Consider the following 25983-nt stretch of genomic DNA (forward strand, 5'->3'; position numbering starts at 1 on the left):
TTTCAGTATGGATGATATTTAAGACCACCCAAAAATAACATAGATAAAATTTGGCTACTTTTATTGTTCCTGAAGTCACTGTCATTGATTAAAATTGTGACTGTCACCAGTATACTTTTTTTGGACATAAATAATCATGTATTTTTATCTGTTTTATTGTGATATTAATGTTCTTGTAAATAATATAGCAAAAGAATGGGAAAACTTAAATTTTCCTTGTGTCAAATGTAATGATTTTACTCTTATGGAGGTAATATTTGTTGGAGGAGTAATTGCCTCCTTTTTTGTTCAGAATGTGCATTTCAGAGCAGAAGGAACTTGCTTGAATCCTTTAAATCAGTGGATAACATTAACAAATAAAATACAAACAAATATTTGGTATAGAAGCTTGATGGCTCTCTTGTTATTTGGCAAGTAAGACTGTTTAAAAACAAACCAAAACAAAAACCAAGTATTTTCTGCTTTCTATCTAAACCATTATTTCATGAGGTAGAAAACATTTTAATATAAATAAAAAAAGGACATGATCTCATAATAAAGAGAATACCTAAAAGATAACTTATTTTAACTGCTACATTATTCCTTTTCATATTTTTGCTGTGGACTGTTGAAAAACTTGGTCTAAGGGGCGTTTGGGAATTACTCATTAGACTTGGCCTTTTGTGTTGGAGTATTTGGATGGACATATTTTGTAGAGTTTTTTCCCTTAGTATTAGAAACTTGAATAAAGATTGTCTCTGTGGGTTTCATGGTCCTAGTTGTTTTCACTAGCAGGTGAGTTGGACTGTCTGGAATGAATTGAAATCAAGGATTTTCAGTGTTTACCAACCCAAATAGAACTTTTAGGGATAAGGCTTTTGGAGCAGAGGCTCTGTTGACATAAATCGTGTTCATTGCCCGATCTCCTCCCCTAAGTGCAGTGCCTGGCATTTGGTAGCACTCAGTAAAAATTTATGAACAAATGAATGACCAGGTGTTTAGAAGTCTGGATGAATATGTGATACCACTAGGAGAAGTGTCTAAGAAATGTATCCTGATTTGAGTTGTTCTGAGCTACAACAGAGCCATGTGATGTTGAAAGGGTTCTCGCTTTGTTTCTGGTGAGAACTGGAAGTGTTTGGCTTGGAGAAGAGAAGACTTGGGGATCTAGGACTTTTTTTTTTTTTTTTTTTTTTTTTTTTTTTTTAGCAGTATAGCAAGGGTTGTTGTATAGAGAAGAACAATTTCATCACTTCCATTGGAAAACATTATTAGAAAGTATGCTCTGCTCTCTTGATAATGGGTCAGTATCCTTTATAATTGTATTGCTTGCTGTGCCTTTAGTACCAAATTACTATAGTTGTAAAAAAGAGGAAACAAATTGGGGAGAGTTTGGGAAAGAAATTTGAGGAAATGTGATTTAAAGGATGTTATTAGTGAAAACTCTCATACTTGCCCAATTTTTTCCAGGTATGGCAAAAGAGCAAAACGGTTCTTTCTATGGTGCTTCATAGGCAGATTTTTTGGCTCAATATCAACAAGACCTTTAAAATTTTTATCTTATGTAAGTAATAAGTATTACTTGCTTTAAAACATTCAAATAATGCAGGTAAAGCAAAAGTTTGCCTTGGTTCACTCCTATCTTCTCATTTACTCTCCAGAGAGAACTAACCACTGTTACCAGTGTAGATTGTTTTTCTAGACTTGCACCTGTGGCTATTTAAATTTAAACTAGTTAAAATTAATATTGTGACTGTTTATCAGTCACAATAGTCACATTTCAGAGATCAGTAGTCATGGGTGGCTGGTGACTACTGTACTCGGTTGTGCAGGTCCAGAACATTTCCATCATTGTAGAAAGCCCTGTTTAAACTTTCATAGTTTTTAAAAATGAATGGCACCAAAATGTATATGTTTTGCAATTTAATTTTTTGTTGTTGTTGTTGTTGTTAGTAGTATGGTTTGGGAGTCTTTCCCACTAATGAGTATATAGTTTCCTTCATTCTTTTAAAATACTACATAGCATCCTATATTGTTTATACCCCACTGTATTTCTCTATTAACGGATGTTTCCAACTAATTGCTACTGCAAACAATGCTAATAGGTGTTTTCTATGCACATATCATATTTTTCTAGGGTAGATTTCAAGAAATGGAATTTCAGAATGGAAGAATGTATATTTGAAAATTTAGAAAGTTCTTTCTAATAATAAGAGCTGTATGAAAATGAAATGAAGTCTTTCTTGAACTAGTGAGCCTCACTGGAAGTCATAATTATGTAACTTCAAAACAGGAAAAGCCCTTTGATATCATTTGGTCTTTCCTCACTTCTTATGTATGAAGATACAGGCTGGAGAAGTGAAATGGCTTACCCTAAGACATTTTAGATAGTGAATGGCAAACCCTAGGCTAGAGCTCTGCTAAGTGTTTCCAGGTCTAGAGATCTTTTCAACATACTGTGTAAGAGGGCCTGAAAAATCTCTTTTCAGATATTTTATGAAAGAGATTCCTGAATTGTGAGGAGGGTGAGGAGGAACTTATGTCAGAAGATTGATGTCTAAGCCATTATGAGTCAGAGGCTAATTTAAAATTGGGTCTGTAGGGTTGAATTGTGGTCTTTAAATATAAGAAATTTGAGAAGCAGGGAATGGCTCTTCAAAGGTCAACTATGGGAATAACATTTTCTTAAGTACTTAAACCTGTTACAGTTGATCTTTGGTGAATGGATTGTTTTGGATGAAGTAAGCTAGCTTCAATCTTTGCTACCTGTTGCATGTATAACTTAACCCTGCCAAACTGACACCATAATTTTTATATCGTGGAACCATTATGCAACAATTTTACCAATGATAGTAGTGGAATATTTTTCTTTTGAGTAATTACTCTTTGAGTAACTGGGTAAATTGTGATGTGTATGTAAATTTTAGAGACTTTGTGTGCTGTGCTTAGATATCTTGCTCTTTGTCAGCAGACCTATTTTTTTTCCAGAGGAAACCAGATGAGAGATCCAAAATCCACCACCATCATTAGAAAACCACCTCACTATGCATGCACCCTTGATAATGTGTCAGTAGGTGTTAAATCTTTATTTTAATAGCTTTATTATCGACAGGTTGCTTTAGTGATCAAGGAAGAGTTTTATAAAAGAAATATGCTTTGGAGGAAAGGGTATGTACCAGTTCTGTCCCTTTCAGATATGCAAACAGAGATGACAGCAATGGAGATAGGAATCAAAGAAAAAAAGTAATCCCATCTTTTAAAGCTTTGAATGTAGATTGATAGTGGATAAGAGGAACTAAATTACATATGACATTTCATGAATGCTTGATTCAAGGCTCCAGTACCAGATAACCTCTAGAAGGTATATCTCTGGAGTGCTTGGTATGGTTTTAGTTACACTAAATGAAATGTCCTTAGGAAATTAGGTTCAAGACTTTTCTTTGCTGAAGAATGCCAAGTAATCTAGATTAATTTAACCAGGCTACCAAAAAGTGAGATTTATTTTCTTCTCATTTTAAGATGTCTATAAATTTTGGTGCATTGTACTGAGTAGCTGTCAAGGGGGTACCTTTAGCTTTTCTTTGCCAGCTAGAGGTATATTGGTTGTATAAGTGATAAAGCATTTAACATAAGAAACGTAGTTGTTTCTTAAAAAGTTGCGTAACTTTGACTAAGTATCCTATTTTAGTCTTATCAAGAGACTTACCCAAGTCTTGGCCATTTTGGAGCCCAAGTGATAATGGTAAGAAAGTAGATAGCAGCAGGGAAGGGAGAGATTGTTTACATACGTATGTATATGTACATGTGTATTTCCTAGTTCTGCCACTTAGAGGGCCTTGGACTAGCAATACCCAATAGCATTAAGTACACTTAGCGTATACATCTTAGCTTCTAAATGCTATTCTCCAGTTAAAGGAATCAGTGCTCTATGGAGAAATAGCTGATTTCAGAGCTGGGACAAGGAATGTATAAGATGAGCCTACAATACTTTTATATCAGAACAAAAGGAAGTCTTCAAAGAGTAATGGAGAATATGTCAAAAGGACACATCCTTTCATAGTATCTGCCTTCCTCCCTCTCAGAAGTCTTTAAAATAGAACTTATTCTTGTATAAATTTCATAATATCTGACTTTGCTATAGAGTGACACTCTGTGTAGTAATAGTTGGGATTTTATTAGTTTGCTATGCTATAAATTTTAAAAATTAAATTGTGAGAAATTGTTTTAAATTATAGATGAAGAAACAATTTTACAATCTTTGACTTTCCTATGTTTGTATGGTTAGAAAAGTACCAGGAGTATGTTTTGTGCCTCTTGTTTTTCTAAATGGTGCTTAATTCAACAGACTATTTAGTAAATTTTACTTTCAGACTTTTGACAGGCAATATAAAAATAATATTTAAGAAAGAGGCAAGATATGATAATATACATGGGAATAAAATTGAAAAAACCAGAAAAGTTAAACTTTGTGGAAATAGTTAATTCTGAGAAGATTTCAGAGAGGCCATGATGTATTTGAATCTATAGGAAATTATCTGCTTGGTTCCTCCCTAGAATGTGTGGTGTGTGCATATGTGTGTGTATTTTCTCAAACAGAAATTCAAAGGTTCTAGGTACAAAGATGATAGAGTAATGAAAATATAGAGCTTGTGGACCTAAAACAAAACAAAACAAAACAAAAAAAACAAAAAAACCACACAGCTCTATTGATACTTAATTTATCCATTGAAGTTTAGAGTTTGATTTTTAATAAATGTATACAGTTGTGTAGCCATCACTACAACCAGTTTTAGAACACTTCTGTCACCTCAGATACTTACTTCCCTTGTGCTTCTTTGCAGTCAGTTTCTGCTCCCACCCTTAACCCAAGGCAACCACTGATCTGCTTTTTGTCTCTATAGTTTTGCCTTTTCTGGCAATTTCATATAAATAGCATCATACAATATGTAGTCTGGAATATTATGTTGCATCTTTAATACCTCTGTATCTCCCATAACACCTAGCATGGTCCCTGACACACAGGAAATAGTGTAAAATAGCTATACAGATTTACGTCTTTTCAGACATTTCTATGATTTGTGTACAGCCTGCCTGCTTATAAACCTTAACTTCTTTTTGCAGTAATATGTAATAGCAGATAAGATCTCTTCATCAAGATACAAAATAGCCAAAAGTAGGTGTTGGTTTTGTTGATTTTTCAAGTACTATAAGGTTCTGTGAGATAGGTATAACCAAGTGTTAAGCAATAATGCATTCTGAAAGTTTTTTCAGTCTGAAGTGTCTTCATATATCCTATACCAATGCCCCACTGAAAAATCAAATCTTTGAAAAGGTACAAACTTTCAGTTATAAAATCAATAAGACCTGGGGATGTAATGTACAGCATGGTGACTATAGTTAATATTGTATTGTATATCTGAAAGTTGCTAAGAGAGTAGATCTTAAAAGTCCATATCAGAAAAGAAAAAATTTTGTAATTAGATATGGTGATGGTTGGTAACTAGACTTAATTGTGGTGATCATTTTGCCATGTATACAAATATTGAATCATTGTACACCTGAAACTAATAATATATGTCAGTTATACTTTAATAGAAAATAAATTTTAAATAATCATCCCCCCCCCCCCAAAAAAAAGAATCTTTCAAGGCTGAGAAATATTTGGATACCAGCTTGGTAGTGATTAATTCAGATCAGTAATATGACTCATACATTTTCTGATAATTAGTAGCTTAGTTGTATTGTCCAGATCTGTCAATAAAGGTCAAGAATATTAAGATTGTATTCAATCCAGGTCCTGACTACAAGTCACTGCTTTTTCCCAATATCCATTCCTCTGATATTCTTTTTACTAACAGAATGTATTATGTTATAGCTAGGCACATGACCACCTAATTAAATTAGACACTATGTTTTAGCCTCTCATGAATAGGTGTGGCCATGTGACTAATTATTAGATAGGTAATGGGATGTGAATGGAAGCAGTGTGTGTAGCTTTCAAGTCATACCATAAAAGGCAGCCGCTTGTCCTTTGCTTTCTCTTCCATTTTTCAGGGTTAGACCACCTGGATTATTAGTCATCTTTCACCCTATGAGGGCAGTGATAGAAAAAAGACACAAGATGATAGATCCCTGGATTTTCTGTATCCTTAGATACCTAACTTAGTTTGGACTTCTGTTATGTTCAAGCCATTGCTAACAGGCCTCTTAAAGTAATCAATTTCCTGTCTTGATGCACATGCATCCCAGTTTTTTTCAGTGCCATTTTTTCCGCTTTATAGTTTTCTTTATTCTACAAAAATGTTGTTCCAGGTCAGTCCTTTATAGACCAATGTTCTCTTCAAAGCAACCTTTGAAATGCTTTCTCTTGAATCTACAATTATCCAATTATATTGCCAAAATGCTTTTGAGTATGTAATCTTAAAGCCAGTGAACAAATTACATGTCTTAGTATCTCTCACAGAAACCTCGGGACATGCACAGGTATTTGTTAAATGGGTTAAGAATATAGTTTGGGAGAGAGTAGTTATTTTCTGTGGAGTTAGCGTATGGACGAGAACATTTTAATGACAAAAGCAGGAATACTTAACACGTTAGTTATCTATTTCTATGTAACAAATTATGCCAACACTTAGCAGTTTAACACCACAAACATAATTATTTTACCTTTTTTATGGGTTAGGAATCTCTGTGGCTTAGCTGGGTCCTTTTGGTCCAGGATCTCTTATGAGGTTGTAATCAAGATGTTGGCTGGGACTCTTGGCTGGAGCTTGAGAATTTCCATCCAAGCTTATTTACATGGTTATTGACAGGCCTAAGATACTCATTGGCTGTTGGCCACAGTTCTTTGCCATGCCATGTGAGCTTCTCCATAGGGCTACTCGCAATATGGCAGCATGCTCCTCCCAGAGTAACAGATCCAAGAATACCCAAAATGGAAGTTACAGGTTTTTATTTTTAACTTGATCTCAGCAATAACATCCTATCATATCTGCCATACTCTGCTTATTAGAAGTGAGTCAGTAAATCCAGCTCACATTCAAGAGGATAGGATTACACAAATATAAATAACAGGAGGTGAGATCATTGGGGGGCACTGTGTAGGTTGTCTACCACAAACCATATGTAAAGATTTATAATATATGTATCAGTATTTCAACTTAGTATTTTGCCCTTTTTTTTATCCATCTTTGCTGATACTGGTTTCATCATCTCAACTCACTTATTAAATTTTCTTTCACCTGGATCAACAAGGCTCATCTAGTTACACCCAGATTTAGTCAGTTACTTATGACTTATAACAGTTATCTCATGTTTATAAAAGAGAGAACTAATGTTTAAAGAAAGTACTATCCAAAATGAGACATATTTTAAACAAAGTGCTTTTTGGTGATAATGACCATGCTCTACATATTTTCTATTTGTTAAGGGACAAATTAGCCTTTAAAACCACATAGTGTTTTAAACAGATAATCTCATCTTCCTGAATCCTAATTTTCTCATGGATAAATGAGGATGAGCATAAAAATATGCACAAGACAGGGATTTCCATCTATGGCTGCATAGAGAGTTTGGGAACTCTTTTCAAAACAAACAAACAAACAAATATAAAACTGGACAAAATTGCCCCAAACTGTTTGGATTTTGAAAATTGACAACAGGCAGACAACAAATTGAGAAGTACTTATTCTTAGGAAAACTGCTAGAGCTTCAGATAAGGATAAGTGGAAGACGGTAGCATTCCTGCATGAGGCCCCTACTGTGGCCCCCTGCCTCCATACTTTTAGCAAGAACTAGAATTTGCAAAACCAGCAGGTCTGCTGCCAGAGAAGCTAACCCATTTTGGGGCAATAAGTAAAAACCTGTATCTGTCAACTAAAAGTGATGAACTTGGTAGAAAACAAATAGGAAAAAAAAAAATCTGCAAGTCTTAGATTGTGGTGCCTGTTGGGATGAGAATGGGACCAGCCAGGAATTTAATAGGCAGACCTTGAAAATGAGACAACCATAAAAGGATAAGCTTTCTACCTTTATTTCTGGCTTACTGTCAAACTTTGCATATGTGCAGTTGAGACTTGGGAGTGTGTCAAGGACCAATGCAAACTTGAAAATTGGCTAAATCTGAATATATTCTTCCCAATCCACACAGAGATTGTGGATTTCCACAAATACATTGTTACAGTTGCCTAGAGTATTCCGTACAGTAACATGTGATACAAGTTTAGCCTAGGAGCAATAGGCTATACAATATAGCCTAGGTGTTTAGTAGGCTGTACCATCTAGGTTTGTGTAAATCTACTCTTATATTCACATGACAAAATCAGCTAATGATGCATTCCTCAGATTGCGTTTCTGTCATTAAGTGATGCATGACTGTATTTAGTTGCTTTCTTAGTATTTGCCCTGAGGTTTATAATTAACATCGTTTATAGCAATTTCATTTTGATTAATACCGTTGTGTTGGTCCAAAGCCTCTTAATGGTAATGCTATTGGTTAGAAATGCCTGCAGTACTTGCCCAGGCTCACGTCACTCCTAGTGAGCTCCAGAGACATTTACCCCCAGCATGGCCTGCTCTTTTGGTTCTAATTTTGATTGTAGGACACACTTTAGCAATGAACCATCAGGGAACTTTGAAAAACAAGATTTATTACTCTCAGATCCTGGAGGGTATATGACATGCCCAAGGGCCACACAGCCAGGTCATAGGTAGAGACTGTGAGAGTTTAGATGTGGGGATTTGCTTTTATTAGGGTCCAAGGGTGAGGTGCCTAGGATTTTATGAGTTTATTTTTTTATTGGCTAATGTAAAGCATAAGAGCAGGAATTAGGGCACAGGAAAGGAGAAATGTGGTCACACAAGTGGTCAGTTATCTAGGTTACCCAGGGTTTTGTGAAAGAGGGACCTTTATGAGTGGTGGTAGCCTAGTTCTTTATCTGATTGTTTTGCTGTTAGCTGTGTTTTATAGCTGCCAACATGTTTATTTAAGATTGATGTCTTTTGACATAGATATCTGGGCAATAAAAAGCTTAATGTCAGACACTGCAGTCAAAAAAGCTTAATGTCAGGCACTTAAACTACAAATACCAATTAATTTCAGTGGTACATAAAAATTTTGTTTCTATATTTATACTGTTATTTTCATAAATTATACCTGTATATGTTTTGTGCCCATTAATTTAGATTTATAATTATTCTACGTAGTTGTCTTTTCATTCATGTAGAAAAAAGGAGTACAAGCCCAAAATATATTAATACTGAATTTTATACTTATCTACATAATTGCCTGTCTTTATTAGTGTTCTTTATTTCTTCATGTGTTTCAAGCTACTGGCTACTCCCTTTAGCATTTCTTGTAGGGCAGGTCTACTAGTGACAGACTCCCTCAGTTTTTGTTTATCTGGAAATGCCTTAATTTTGCCTTCATTTTGAAGGGTAGTTTTACCAGATACAGAATTCTTGGTTCACAAGTTTTCTTTCAGCACTTTAAATATGTTATCCCATTGCCTGTTCGCCTACATGGCTTCCGATGAAAAATCAGTTGTTAATTTTATTGAGGATCCTTTGTACATGATGAGTTACTTTTCTCTTGCTGCTTTCAGAGTTTTGTCTTTGTCTTCTGACAACTCGATTATAATGTGTCTTAGTGTAGCTCTTTTTGAATTAGTTCTGTTGGGATTCATTGAGTTTTATGAATGTCTAGATTTATCAGATTTGTGGGAGATTGACAATATTACATTTAGACTGAAATTTCTATCTTTTGGCCTGTAATTCCAGTGTTAGCTCAGTTTTCAGTGACATTGCTAGGCTAGTTTGGATTTCTTCTGTACATGTGCAGCTTTGTGGATAACTCGGGTTTTTTGTCACTTCATACACAGATTTAGAGATGCTTTTTTTATGATCTTTTGTTTAGCCTTCTTTTATACTCTTTGACCTAAAAGTCCCTTTTACTGGTTCTCTGGCTAGAAAGACGAAGTTTCAGAGTTACAGCCTGTGTTATATACCTGTGCTGCTGTATAGTTTATAGAACTCAGGCTGTTTTCATGATGAAGTGGTAAGAAAAAGGTAATGGAGGTTCTTTGCTGTTTGGTCCCTGGATTCCCTTTCTTGGTTTTTCTGGGCAAAATGATGGGTTTACTCTTGGGATTTTAGGTGCCTACACAGCTGCCACATTGCATCTCTGTGGCTAAGGCTGCATTTGGAACATGGCCAGTAGGGAGAAAAGGGAAAAGGGAAAGAAAAAAAATCCAAAGTAAGGACTCTTCTCACATTCTCTGTTTCACAGAAGGCCATTTCTAGTCCTCTGTCCAGAAAGACGGCTGCACCTGCTATGCAGTTCTGTACAGGGGCCATCCTCAGTTCCACACTGGTAGATAAAAGGGGGAAAAAAACCCACCAGAAACTCATTCCTGTTATTACTCATTCTTTAAGTTTTGGCTCAACTCCCTAATCCTTATGTTGTTATCCTTTTAGAGTCCTGAGGTAACTGCTTTTATATGTTGTCCAGAGGTTTTAATTGTCATCAGTGGAGGTGAAAGGATGTAGTGAGCGTAACTACATCTTTGTCAGGGATTCTTACGCATTTCTTTTTTACTTCTCAGTCAACCATTGGAGGAGCAACAGTAGTTGGCAGTTTTCCCAAGGCTCAAGATTTAAACATAGTGGAGATTCTATCTTAGATTTCTGCATTCGATTGCACAGAGATAAATCATTTTAGGTCATAGTTATGATAGGGATCATTTGTATACTATTAACTCTGATCTAGACACTGTTCCGAAAACTTTATGTGTAATCCTTTAGTCCTCACAATAACTTTGTTAGGTAAAGACTATTTTATCTCTATTTTAGAAATAAGGAAATTGAGATAGAGAGAAGTTAGGTAATTTCCCCAAGGTTGCATAGATTATAAATGGTAAAGCCATGATTTAAACCTAGGATAAAACAATTTAGTGTAGAGCACGTATTCTTGTTAAAATTTTCACTTAATATTTTGTAAATTTTCTTATGTAAGCCAAAGTAGAAAATAATGAACTCCCCATGTATTATTCAAACCAATTTCAATAATTTTCAATATTCTGTTTATTTTATTTTATTTTATATATCTTTTGCTAACTTTTTTTGTTTTTGGTAAAGTATTAGAAAGCAAATTCTAGATATATCATTTTAGCTATAAACACTAAAGTTTGTATCTAAAGTGGATAATAGCTTTAAAAAAATAATATAACCACAGTGTGAATATGACAATATAATCGCAACATAAATTATGAGGAATAATTTCCTTTAAATTATTTTATATCCTTTTTATGTTCTGTTTTATCTGATTGTCTCAGAAGTGTCTTATGGTAGGTTCAATTCAGGATCCCAATATGGTCTATACATTGTATTTATTGATATATCTCTTTTTAAAACTCTATTGGTCTTAACTGTGATCCTAACCATATTTTTATAATTTTTACTTTTTAAAACTCTATTAAAATAAGCTTTTTATTTTGAAATAGTTTTAGAAAAGTTGCAGAAATAGTAGAGTCCTCATATCTTCCTCACTCACTTTCAATTTCCCCTAAATTGATTATCTTATGTTCTATCGTACATTTGGCAAACTGGTGGAGTCAGTATTGGTCTAGTTTTTCTGTTAATAGCCTTTTTCTGATTCAGTATTGTATTAGTTGTCATTCTTCCTTATTTTCCTCTTGTCTGTGATAGTTTCTCAGCTTTTCCTTGTTTTTCATGACTTCGAATTTTTTGAGGAGTCATGATCATGTAGTTTTTAGGATGTCCTACAGTTGGTGTATATGATACTTCTCCTGGAATTAGATTGGGTTTATGAATTTCTGGAGAAAATGCCCTAGTTGTAAAATGTTTCTTTTATGACATTTTCATCTAAAATATTATGTAAAAAGTTCATCTGGTTCTAAGGTTAAAACTATGAAACTGAGTACTTTCAAAGTAGTTTCATTTTCATCCATTTCCCCTTCCTACTCTCTTTTCCCTTCTCCTAAACTTGAGTATATTTTAAATTAGTTTTAAAATCCTTTTAATTTTTCTTTTTTAATATTGGGAAACACACACATATCCCCCTGATCTTTTATTCTGCTCTTCTTACAAGGTAACATTAGACTGTGTTCTTTTCTGCCATATCATACTTCCTAACAATGACTCTTATGTTAAGACAATTCCTAATAATGATTCTTGTAATAATGGCTGCTTATATTCAAGATGTTTTTCTGCTTTAATAAGTTAATTTTTTCCTAATGAGCAAAAACCATTTCCTATGCCTTTAGAATGCTTAGCATGTGTTATATGGTTTCTTTTTTATTCACAGATATTTTCCAATTTATCCCTGGATGAACGTTGCCTTTCTGCATCATTGGTTTGCAAGTACTGGCGTGACCTTTGTTTAGATTTCCAGTTTTGGAAACAGCTGGATCTTAGTAGTCGTCAGCAGGTATATGGAATCTAATTCTAAGAACCACTCAATTTGACCTATTTAAAAGAATCTTTATTTCTCTTCAAAATCACTTCTTTTGTGTTATAGTTTCTCAAGGTAGTTTAAGTGACTATAATTTATAATTCTGTGCTTTAGTAATTTTTTTTGTGAATTTAAATTATTCTTATGGTAAAAATATTTCTTTAGTGTGGATTGGTGATTTTGATTTGCTTCTTAATCCTCTTTGTCTTATTCCTGTTTGTCTTCCCACTTTTTAAATATCTTTTATAAAAAAATTAAACTTTTCCCTTTTTGGAGGGGTCTACTATTTAAAGGACTTGAATAGTAGGAAATGATGGCATACGTTTATATAGTACTGTTGATGTGCCATGTACTGTTCTGTGGCTTTATACATATTAATTCATTTTGTCCTTCCCACAACCTTATGAGTCAATACTGTTATTATCCCTGTTAATACATTATTATTATACTATAGCGATCTTATACAATTATTATAGATGATGAAATGGAAGCAAAATGGGCTAGGATAACTTATTTTATTTTAATATTCCTTTTGATGAATTTTCTAAATCTCCCCATTGCCTGACTGCCCAGTATGTTTATATGGTGGCATAAATTGGGAAAAAAGATACAGTTAATAGTGCATATTGAAAACAATTTACAATTCTTTCTTTAAACTTGGTTGTCAATACTTGGCATCGAAAAAATATAAAAAATATCCAATAAGAATAGGATTTTATTAGAGTGCTAAAACTGCTCTAAATCCTTCTTGATATTGTTAGTAGTGGTGTGCTGGTAAATGTTTAACAACTGGCTTTCAAAAACAAATAAACACATAAAAAGCTCTGATTTGTAATATTTGCCAGTTTTTATGGTACAGTTATTCCCACTATGGCTAATTTCAGGCTACCAATGTGATGTCACTGAATGCAGTGATGTCACTCATTTGGAAAGAGGTACACACTACAGGTTTTGTGTGTGTGTATAACATACACACTTTAAAAAAAAGTGAACCAGTTTACCTTTCTGAGTTTATGAAATTTGTGTCCAGTGAGAATGGTGAGTAATTACTTAGCTGTGGTAGGTAGAGTGGAGAGAAGTAATGTGAAATGATCCACCGGCCCTTTTTACTTCAGTACTCTTGGATGTTTGAGTTATTTGTTACAAACTCAGACTAAAAATAGCTTTTTCCTTCTGCCGAGAGTTAGAGTTGGAGATGAAAAATAAATAAAAAGAGATTTTGTTAGAGTTTTAGCTTAGAAAGTAACTGTTTACATTTGTACTTTTTCAAAAAACATAATAGTTTTAACCTTAGCTCTTATTCCTAGTGCTTGCAAACACTCCGGTTCTTTCTTTTTTCCATTCCAAATTTTATCATGTGCATTTTTCTCACCATTATTATTATTTAAAAAATTTTTCAATTGCAATTGACATTCAATATTATATTAGTTTCAGGTGTACAGCATCGTGGTTAGACATTTATATAACTAATGGTGTGATTCCCCCGAAAAGTCTAATATCCTCCCACACCATTTATAGTTACTACAATATTATTGGCTATATTCCCTGTGCTGCACTTTATATCCTTAGATCTTGCCATTATTTTTACTCAAAGGACTTGAATGTTAACTGAGGTGGTTTTTTTTTATTTTTTATTTTTTTTTTTATTTGTAAATGGGATTATTAGGCAGGGAATAAATAGAGGTTGATTTTTTAAAACATTATTTTAAAAATTCAGGTGACTTAGTGAGTTTTTCACCCAACGAATTTTAGCTTTGAGTCTTCTGAGAAAACTTATTAGATATGGACATTTGTATGTAGTCTATGTTGTGCTGATAACACAAAATAATATCAGTTTTCTAAGCTATGGGTTATATGTGAGGTGATATTCTCATAGAAGTAGTAAAACAATTGAAATTTATATCCTGTGGTATCTAATATTAAGTGTAAAAAGTCAAGATTCATACATCATTATGACTGATATACATTATTTGGTGGTTTAAGAATAGAGAACAAACATTCAAAATCTCAGTATAATTTTGTGGAGAGTTTTTGTTGAGTTCAAAGGTTTCATTAAAGTAAGTTTTCTTAATAAGGATAGATTGTTGGGCTTTTAAAGGAAACAAATACATATATTCTTTCTTGGTGTTTTCTGACACCACTTTGACTCCAAATGTGTGGAGTTTTTTACATTCTAACAACATTCTCTGATACCAACTTTGTCGAATTCCAGTTGATTCTGACAAACTCTTAGAGTTAGTACAGACCTCACAGGTTAAGGGATCATGAGGTCCCCATAAGACTGTTCTCACTTCATATGCCAGTCACAAGTGCTAGCAGCCACTTGTACTTCTGACAGATCAGCTATAAATTCAGGAGTTCCCCCAAGCCCTTCCTCAGATTTGATAATTTACTAGAATGATTTTCAGAACTCAGAAATACTTGTTTACTGGTTAATTGTAAAGGGTACAACTCAGGACCAGCCAAATGGAAAAGATGTATGTATAGGGCATGCTATTAAGGGGATGGAGTGTGGAACTTCTGTACTTTCTTTGGGCTCATCACCCTCCCAGCACTTTTGACGTGTTCACCAACACAGAAGCTCTTCATATCTTGTTATTCAAGAGTTTTCATAACCCAGTCTCCACTTCTGCTTCTTTGCCAGGAAGTCAGGGAGTAGGACTGAAAGTTTCCACCCTCTAATCATATGGTGTTTGGTCTTCCTAATGACCAACTCCCATCCTGAAGCTATCTTATTTCATTAGTACAAACTCAGGTGTTGTCAAAGAGGCTTATTATGGATAACAAAAGACACTTCTATCACTTAGGAAATTCCAAGGGTTTTAGGAGCTCTCTGTTCAAGGAACCAGAGATAAAGACCAAATATATTTTTTATTATATCACAGTTCTGTTTATGCCTTAATATTAAATAGGAAGGTATTCATGCTATAATCTAATTATCATATTGTTTATTGGGGAAATTTAATAAAAGAATAGAAAATAAGTTTCTCAATTTAGTAAAAGTTTAAATTTATTGTTTTTTTCCCCCCCATAGGTCACTGATGAATTATTGGAAAAAATTGCATCAAGAAGTCAAAATATAATTGAAATCAACATTTCTGATTGTCGCAGTATGTCTGATACTGGCGTATGTGTTCTAGCATTTAAGTGTCCTGGACTACTTAGGTATACAGCCTACAGGTGTAAACAGCTTTCTGACACCTCTATTATTGCGGTTGCCTCTCACTGTCCTTTACTTCAGAAAGTTCATGTAGGCAACCAGGACAAATTAACTGATGAAGGACTCAAACAGGTAAATTTCAGCATCTATAAAATTATTTAACTCTTGTTAACTCAAAATAGTTTCTTACAGCAACACTTAAAAAGATCGTTATGTTAAAAATAATGCTCAGAGACTGAAAGAAGTCATATTTTTTTATCTACCCATGAATATTTGTTTAGGTTAGTGGACTTGTGTGCCATTGTTGTAATAGATAAATTAATAACTTGGTTGTGTTTTGTAATGAGTGCCTGAATTTCTGTGACCAGCCATTTTATTTATTTTTTATTTTGTTACTTAAATTTTGTACCACATTTTGCTTTAGGTAACTACAGTATGCAGTTTGAGGTAGAATGAAGGTTTAAAAATTGACTTTTAATTTTCCGTTTATGTTACTAGATGACATGACTACATGCTTTAAAATATCTGTTTTAAGGCATAAATGGAAGTCCAAGTTAAAGAGTATAAAATGAAGAAAAAGGTGATAATTATATTTAGCACAATAGTTGGATTAAAAATGGTGTATATATATATATATATATGTTATGTTTGATGCACTTCCTTTGGAAATGGCATTTAATGTTTCTTGTCTTAGAGTGGATTATTCATTCAGTGAATGTCAAATGGGTTCTATGTGCTAGGCTCCAAATTTGTGAATATTTTGAATATTTAGTAATGTGTACTAAGCACTTTATATTTTTACATTTAGCCCTCGAAATAACTTTTGAAAAATAATTGATATTCAATTCATTTTGTAAAGGTAGAAATTAAGACTTAGAGAGATTGAAGAATTTGCCTAATGTTTAACAGATGATTGAACCGAGATTGAAGCCTGAATTCTCCAAAGTTTCTACTGTCTTTACATTTCCAGGCCAAAAGACTGTACTTTTCTAGACCTTGAATGGAGGAATCTGCTTCCTGAGGGCAGGGGTCAAGCACACTGACAGTATCCTTGGCAAACATTTGTCAAAAGAATTAATTAATTCCATTTAATAATTTTCTCAGGATTAATGTTTAAATTTTGATTTGGGGTATAGTCCAAACACTTCTCCAAAACCATTGTATAAATAAAGTCCTAGATTTAAATCTGATCTAAGATGAAGTTAGAAATAGTGAAGAAAAAACGAAGATTTCTAAATTTAAAAACTACATATGAATTAACTGAAACCTCAGTGTTAGAAATTTATAGACTCTATCCTGCATAGTAGTGGATGAGTCAATCCAATTTATATATTAAGAATGCTATAGTATATAAGGGAACCTATTTTGTCTGCAAAAGCAAATTGTGCCATAGCAGTCTTACTTATTTTAACATTTATCCTGTTTCATTTCTTCTATGTACAGGATTTTTCACTAGCATAGCATTTTATGAAGTTCTTAAACCCACTAAAACTAATTAATCTTTAATGGGGAAATTATAAAGTTTATGGCTATGGTATGATTTTTTGCGTGTTGGAAAATTTTCAGTAAATTATACTTCACAATGAAACATTTAAAAAGTCTGTATATTAAGAAATGGATTAAATCTGTTACATATTTAATTTGATATAATACAAATTAGATACCAGTTGAGCAGACTGCTAAGGGTGTTTCTAAAGAATAAGATCATACTTATGGTTGATAGTGGGAAACTAGAAAATTCTTTAAGGAGCAAGACTTAATATGCCGGTCAAGCATTATGAATTTATCTAATATTTACAACTTTGAGAAAATTGTGTAAATCTTTCATAGAATGTGAGGTATTTTGGAACCCATTAATTTATGATAGATCAGATATTTGCTTCAGCTTTACATGGTGTCTGGATTATGAATTAGTTTTATATAAGGTAATAATCTAACAAATAGTAAAGCAATCTAAATTTTTTTTCATCCTTAAATAATTTTTTAAGTGACTACATTACATTAAGTAATTGCATAGGAACCTCAATGCAGTGTAGAGAGTAATACTTTGCTGTGCTTAAGACTGTGGTATAGTGGGGTGTGTTCTATTTTAGCCTCTTCTGATGGAATAGTGTGGTACAGTAGAAAGAGAATGGCTTTTATATATACATAAAATAGAAATAAAAGTTTTATGAAGCAATACATAACCTTATGGACACTGCACATTGATATTTTTAAATCTATACTGTTATGTTAAATAACTGTTGGCCTTGAGCCACTCAGTAAATTAATTTCATGACCTAATGATGTCCGAAGAACTCTGCTGTGAAGAATATGACAATTTTAGTGAACTGACAACTTACAGGTGTATAATAAAGTTTTAAAAGGCTCATGATGGGACTATTCATAATTTATGAAGTTTCCTGGGGTTATTTTTTCTTTTTTACTCAGAAGCATAGCAATTGATTGAATTATTGATTCTATAAATCAGAGTTTTTGATTTTTTTCACTCTTCTGTTAGTAAAAACTGACCAACGTTTTAGAATGGTATACATGCATTTTATTGATAATGTCTTTAAAATGTATTTCATAACTGACATAATTTTGAATGTTTTTTGAATTCTGTTTATAAAAGCAGTTACATAAAGCATTTCAATTTGAAGTTCTAATGGATCTAAAATTTAATATTTTAATAATTGCATTCTACTTAACAATGTTTATCAAACTAATGGTGAAACACCTAAAAAGCTGTTTTTGGTTGAACACTTTTTTTTTTTTAGCAAAATTTCACCTTGAAATCTTAATATTTTTATTTCTATAGAGGTAACTCCAAATAATTGTACCAATGGAATTTATTTCTATTATATGTCTTATAAAACTAAAATCACATTTTATAGGGAGAAAAAAGGGCTAGTTCATTAAGAATAATACACTATTTTAGTTTTTTAGTATTTTATTACCATCTAGCTCTTGCTAGCAAATGAGATATAGTAGCCACAGCATTAAAAAAAATGTAAGAAATTGTATCCTTTAAGTTAATATTTTATGTGTCTTCTTGTATTTCATTTTAGCAGTTTAATAAATACCTCAATCCAGTTCATGGATCTCTGTAGAAATTGCTGGAAATAGTCATTATAGGCATCTTTTCAAATTAAAATTGTATCAAAATAACAATTGCATTAGTAAATTTCAGTTTTTTACTACAGTGTAAGTTTTCAGGTCTTTAAAAATAAATATTTAGTCTGACATCAATAAAATGGCAGGTCCAAAACCCCATTCCTCCATAGAAACATTGAGAAACAAGCAGAAAGTGTTAGAACCAACTTTGCCAGAAAATAGTGCTTTACAGCAACCAAGCAAATGCTGAACCAAGGAAAATGCAATTAAATAGTGGGAAAGCTTGTGGCATCTTTACTTGTCAGTGCCCTGCACAGTTCCCAGCTTGGCAACTGGTTTGGAGACAGCAGCTCATATTCCCAGTGTGGGACTGAGGTCCCTGGTTCCAGAGGGAGCAGAGCAGACTTTATTCACTAATTACTGTATTTGTGTATTCTCTCCTCCCTGGGAACTTCTTGAAGTATGGATGCAAGGTGCTCAGATCGGTTTCACCTAATTCAGAACTTATTCAGGGTGGAATAGCAGTGGAAATTGGTTGAAAATATTGTAATACAAATGATGAAAAGCCTTGCAGAAGCCTGGGGCAAAAGATTATTGCCGATTCATGCAATAGACCACCTAGGTTCTCAGAGGAAAAGCTGGAGAGAGAATTTCTTTGGAAAATTAGGGTAATTAGAAACACCAGTGTATATGGGATAATTTAGCCATATTCATGCCTAGGGAAGTACTTATACTCAAGAAAGACTTGGGAAGACCTTGAATTGCCTTGGAAATGAAGGCCAAGGCAGAGTTGTATGTGGCATTGCTGTGTTAAAGGAGTGTCCCATTGCAGAACCTGATTGCGAAGACTAGGAGAAGTATTTTCATTATGTGTTTTGTTTTTAAGCTCTTGGTATTTAAGAAAATATTTGTCAAAACACTATGTAAACACAAGCTAAGCCTTTGATAATTAAAGAAAGCAATCTCCCATGAAGAAGGAGAATCTGATTTTGCAAGTTACCGTATTTACAATATATGGTAATATTTGGATATCTGTTTTTCAGTAACAAAAAAATCATAAGGCATGCAAAGAAACTGGGAAGTATGGCCCACTCAAAGGGAAAAAAGTGACAGAAACAAACACTGAACTTAATAAACAAAGATTTTAAATCAGTTATTTTAAATATGCTCAAAGAGCTAATGGACAGCGTGGACAAAAAAAATAAAGAAATTTAGGAAAATGATGTAAGAACAAAATAAGAATATCAGTAAAGAACTAGAAATTTAAAGAAAGAAGTAAATAAGAGTTCTGGAGCTGAAAAGTAAAAGAATCGATATAAAAATTTTACTAGAGGGATTCATCATTGTATGTGAAATTGTTGAATATGAGGAGCTGAAAGAGAAAAGAATGAAGAAAAGTGAACAGAGCCTAAGGGACCTGTGTTATACAATAAAGTAGAACAATATTTGCATTATGGAATTTGAGAACAAGGGGGAAAGAAAGAATCAGAAAGAATATTCAAAGAAATAATAGCCCCAAATTCCTAAATTTGATGAAAGATTTGAATCTACACATCTCAGAAACTCATGAACTCCAAGCAGGATAATGTCAAAGAGACCTCCACTGAGACACATAAATAGTTTAATTGTTGAAACCCAAAGACAGGGAGAAAATCTTGAAAGCAGCAACAGAGAAGTGACTCATTGCATACAAGTGATCCTGAATAAGATTAATAGGTGATTTCTCATCAGAAACCATTGAAACGAGAAAGCAGTAGATTGAAAGAAAAAACATCAACCAAAAATTCTGTATCTGGCAAAATTGGCCTTTTAGAATGAAGATGACATTAAAATATTCCCAGATAAACAAAAACCAAGGGAGTTCCTTGTTAGTAAACCTGCCTCTTAAGAAATGCTGAAAAGTTCGTCAAGGTGAAATAAAAAGACACTAGACAGTAATAGGAAGCCATATAAAGAATAAAAGAACATGGGTATATATAACTACATAGGTAAATTTCAAGATAGTTGTATTGTACTTTAACTACATTTCTTCCTGTGTGATTTAAAAAGCAGACGTATAGAACAATAATTATAAATCTGCTAATGGGCACATGATGTGTAAAATTGTAACCTATGATAACAGTGTAAAGTAAGAAGGATGGAGAGATACAGGAAGAGAGTGTTTATATACTTTTGAAACTAAGTTGGTATTATTCAAATTAGGCTATTATAAGTTAAAGTTGTTAATTATTATCTCCATTGTAACTATTAAGAAAATAAAATATATTTGGGAAAGTAATGGGAAGAGAATCGAATGGTACACTGCATAAAATCTAAATACAAAAACTGGAATAATGGAGGCAGTGAGGAATAAAAAACCTATGATATACAGTAAACAAATAGCTAAATGGCAGAAATAGATCATTATCAGTAGTTGCTTTAAATATAAATGGATCAAACTCTAATTAGAAGGCAGAGATTGGCAGAAAGGATTAAAAGTAATCAATCATGCACATAAAGTCCATAAAAGACTCATTTTAGATATAAACACAATGAGGTTGGAAGTAAAAAGTGGAAAAAGATATTCTATTCAAATACTAATAACCAAAGAAAGCTGAAGTAGCTATTTTACTATTAGAAAAAAATACTAATTTTAAGTCAAAAAGGTTGTAAGAGACAAGGTCATTATATATTGATAAAAGTTTCAACTCATTAGAAAGATATTAAAATGATAAACAAACATGCATCTAATACCAGAGCTTCTAAACATATGAAACAAAAATGGAAAGATTGAAGGGTGAATAATAGTTCTACATTGATAGTTTGAGACTTTAATACCTCACTTTCAATAGTGGATAAAATAACGAGTCAGAAGATCAATAAGGAAATAGAGGGCTTGAATCATACTACAAACCAATTATATCTAACAGATATATACAGTGCACTACATTCAAAAACAGAAGAATACATATTCTCAAGAGCACATGGAACATTGTCAAGATTAGATCAAATTTTGGATCACAAAGCAAGTTTTAATACATTTAAAAGTTGAAATCAAGCATCTTCTCTGACAACAGTGAAATTAATCTAGAAATCAGTAATAAAAGGAAAATGGAAAATATGCAAATGTGGAAATTAACACACTCTTACACAAACAATAGGCCATAGAAGAAAACAAGGGAAATTATAACATACTCTGAAATGGTTGAAAATGAAAACAACATACCAAAAGTTATGGGATGCAACAAAATCAGTGCTCAGAGGAAAACATAGCTATAAAAACTTAACATTACAAAGGAATAAAAATCTGAAATTAGTGAACCAAGTGTACTCCTACAGGAACTTGAAAAAGAAGAGCAAAGTAAACCTAAAGTTGCAAAAGGAAGAAAATAACGATTAGCAGAGATAAATAAAATAGAAAGCAGAGTACAGAGAAAATAAATGATACCCCATCTAGTTTCTTTGAAAATATCAACAGAAATGACAAACTACTATATTTATTAAAAAAAAAAATTCAGTTTGCTAAATCAGAAATTTAAGAGTGGGCATTACCACCGGGTTCATGGAAATAAAAAGCATCATACAGGAAAATTGTGAACAACTATACATCAACAAACTGGATAGCATCGAAGAAATAGGCAAATTCTTAGAAATACACAAACTACAAAAACTAATTCAAACACTAGAAAATGTGAATAGAATTATAACAAGTAAGGATATTGATTCAGTAATAAAAATTGTTCCAACAAAGAAAATTCGGGACCAGATAACTTCCATGGTGAATTTTGCTAACCATGTAAAGGAGAATTAATACTAATTCTCAAACTCATTCAAAATATTTAAAAGGAGGCAGTACTTCCTAACCCCTGTGAAACCAGCATTGCTCTGATTCTGAAGCAAAGACACTACAAGAAAAGACAACTACATACCACTTTTATTAATGAATATAGATGTAAAAGTCCTCAACAAAATACTAGCAAACAGAAGCAAGCAGCATATTCAAAGGATTATGTATCATGACAAAGTGCAGTTTATCCCATTTATGCAAGGGCAGCTCCACATGAAAAAAATAATGCAATGTACCACATTACTGTAATGAAGGAAAAAACTTACATAATCATTTTAATTGGTACAGAAAATACATTTGGGGAAGTCCAATACCTTTCGTTGATAAAAACACTTAGTAAACTAGGAATAGAAGTGTTCATTCGCCACATAATAAAGACCACATGTGCCAGAACTACAGCTAGTATTATACTCAATAGTGAACAACTGAAAACTTTTCCCCTAAGTTTAGGAACAAAACAGATGTGCCAAATTTTGCCATTTTTGTTCAACATTGTACTGGAAGTTCTAGCCAGAGCAATTAGGCAAGAAAAAGAATTATAAGGTTTCAAAATTGAGAACAAATAAAACTATCTCTATTTGCAGATGACAAGGTTTTATATGTAGTAAATCCTAAAGAATTCACAAACTGTTGGAGCCAATAAATTATTTCAGCAAATGCCAAGATACAGAATCAATGTGAAAAATTATATTTTTACATAGTAGTAGTGAAAAAACCAAAAGTAATTAATTTCACTTAAAGTAGCATTCTAAAGAATAAAATATTTAGGAGTAAATTTAACCAAGCAGATATAAGATATATACTAAAAACTATAAAACATTTTGTAAGAAATTAAAGAAGACCTAAATAATTGGAAGGATATCCTGAGCTCATGAATTAGAAGACTTAATATTTGTAAGATGTTAACATGACCCAAAGGCAGTCCTTATTAAAATTCAAGTGGAGGCTTTCACAGACATGGAAAAAAAAATCCTAAAATTCATAAGAAATTTTAAGGAACCCAGAATAGCCACAATAATCTTGAATAGAAAGAGCAAAGTTGGGAAGATGCATATTTCTCAATTGTAAAACTAACTACAAATATGCAGTAATCAGAACAGTGTGATACTAGCCTAAGAATCAACATAGAGACCAATGGAATAGAATTGAGAGTCCAGAAGTACAACCACACATTTATGCTTGATTGATTTTTTTCCTATGGAGCCAATACCATTTAAGAACATACTTCGAGAAATGGTGCTCGGAAAACTGGATGTCCACATGCAAAAGAATGAAATTGGACCCATTCCTTATACCATCTACAAAAATTAATTCAAAGTGGGTCAATGACGTAAATTTAAGAGTTAAAACTATAAAACTTTATGAAGAAAGTATGTGTAAATATACGTGACCTTGAATTTAGTAATGGTTTTTTAAATATGACACCAAAAGCAGAAACAAAAGTAAAAAATAAAACAGATAAATTGGACTTGTTTAAAATTCAAAACTTGTGCTTCAAAGGACATTCTCAATAGAGTGAATAGACACCCACAAAATGGGGGAAAATATTTCAAATTCATATGTATGATAAGGATTTAAGATCCAGAATAGAAGAATTCCTACAACTCAAAAACAACAAAACCCCAAAAAACTTAATTGCACAATAGGCAAAATATTGAATAGCTGTATATCCAAAGAAATACAAATAAGCATGTGAAAAGGTGCTCATCATTATTAGTCATCGGAGAATTGCGAAAATCATTATCGAGAACCATAATGAGAGGCCATTTCACACCCACTCTGGTGAATATTAAAAACAAACAAACAAAAATAACCCAACAAAATAATGTGGTGCTTTGGATGTGGAGAAACTAGAACCTTTGTATATTGCTGGTGGGAATGTAAAATAGTGCACCTGCTGTGGAAAACAATTTGGTGCTTCCTCAAAAGATTACACACATCTATCTCCACACAAGATTAACTTGTTCACTAATTTCACAGCAACATTATTCATAATATCTAAGAGGTATAAAAAACCCAAGTGTTCATTAAGAGATGAATGAATAAACAAAATGTATTAGGCACAATGGAATATTATTAAGCCATGTAATGGAATGAAATACTTGTTACCACATGAATGAACCTTGGAAATATATACAAAGTTAAATAGGCCAGACACAAAAACAAATATTGTATGATTCTGCTTATGTAAAATAACAAGCATGGGTAAGTTCATAGAGACAGAACATAGAGGTTGTCAGGGGCTAGAGGAAGTGAGGAATGGTTAATAGGTAGAGAGTTTCTATTTGGGGTGATGAAAAAGTTTTGGATACAGGTAGTGATGATGGTTGCACAACACTATGGATGTAATTAATGTCACTGACATATACCTAAATATGGTTAAAATGGGAAATTTTGTTATGTATCTTTTATCACAATAAAAGAATGAAAGAAACAACTAATTGTTTTTAGATTCTGAATTTCTCTCGCATAAGGGAAAATGTCAGTCTTACCTAATCTGTCTTTACATGGTCTGGTGATATTCAATTAACTAGAGAAAGAAAAGTTATATGAACTATTGAGCATCTGAACTATTAAACATTTATATGTTTAATTTTTCTGTTCAAAAACTATGAATTAGGTATTCCTTTTTATAGATGAGAAAGCAATTACAGAGAAATTTTAAGTAATTTATTTCCGGTAAAGTTGTAGGTGATAGGACTGACACTCATTCATATTCAGGGGTGTCTAGAGTTCATACTCAGTATTATTAGCTCAATCCCTCCCCTTTTCAGATGACATGACACTTTTTTTATCCCTGTAATGATGATTGGTGTTTATGAGACTGAGAAACTAGAGATCTTGAAAAGGCTTCTTTATCAAAATGAGTTATATTTAGATAGTTTAAGAATGTTTTATGTATTCTCTTTCTAAATTAGCATCACAGTTGACAAAGGGAAGTATGTCTTGGGTGCTTTTCATATAATAGACATTGTATTGTATGCTTCATATGTGTTATCCAATTTACTTTTTACCACAACACTGACGCGGTATTTCAAGATAAAAAATGGAATCTCCTAGAAGTTAAATAACTTGCCTGAGTTTGTGTAGCTGGGAAGGTATGGAGTCAATATTCTCTTTCAATTCTGCTGGATCTCCAAATCATATGTGGTATCATACCTAAGGTTATTAAGCTGGGATGTAAATTTAATGACTTGAGATAGTATTCTCCATCTATAACTGGAAGTATAGTCTTCATTTAATGTCAAGAAGGCTTTTTTTTTTTCCTGGGAATTTATCTTCATAGCACTTCTAAAATGTTTCCTTAACGTGAATTGTAATAATAGTGATCTAATAGCTTCCTTCTTTACCCATGAATAATAATAATGATATGTAATATTTACTAAGTACTTTTATATGCCTCATTGTGTGCTCATAAACATGGGTTTTGGATGGGTTTTTAATCAACAGTCC

At 32.8% G+C, this 25983-nt stretch overlaps 1 protein-coding gene across 3 annotated transcripts in view; it reads left to right on the forward strand.

The window, feature by feature from the left end:
• FBXL17 (F-box and leucine rich repeat protein 17) overlaps positions 1–25983 on the forward strand; it is a 444087-nt gene that overhangs the window by 2427 nt on the left and 415677 nt on the right. For all 3 annotated transcript variants that reach the window (XM_036225333.1, XM_036225332.1, XM_016137227.2), the window contains exons 2-3: positions 12302–12424; positions 15483–15740. In XM_036225333.1, coding sequence (XP_036081226.1) covers positions 12302–12424; positions 15483–15740 — 381 coding nt within the window. The remainder of the gene's footprint in view (positions 1–12301; positions 12425–15482; positions 15741–25983) is intronic.

The sequence above is a fragment of the Rousettus aegyptiacus genome, unplaced genomic scaffold, assembly GCF_014176215.1.
Source record: "Rousettus aegyptiacus isolate mRouAeg1 unplaced genomic scaffold, mRouAeg1.p scaffold_m13_p_8, whole genome shotgun sequence".
NCBI classification, from domain to species: Eukaryota; Metazoa; Chordata; class Mammalia; order Chiroptera; family Pteropodidae; genus Rousettus; species Rousettus aegyptiacus.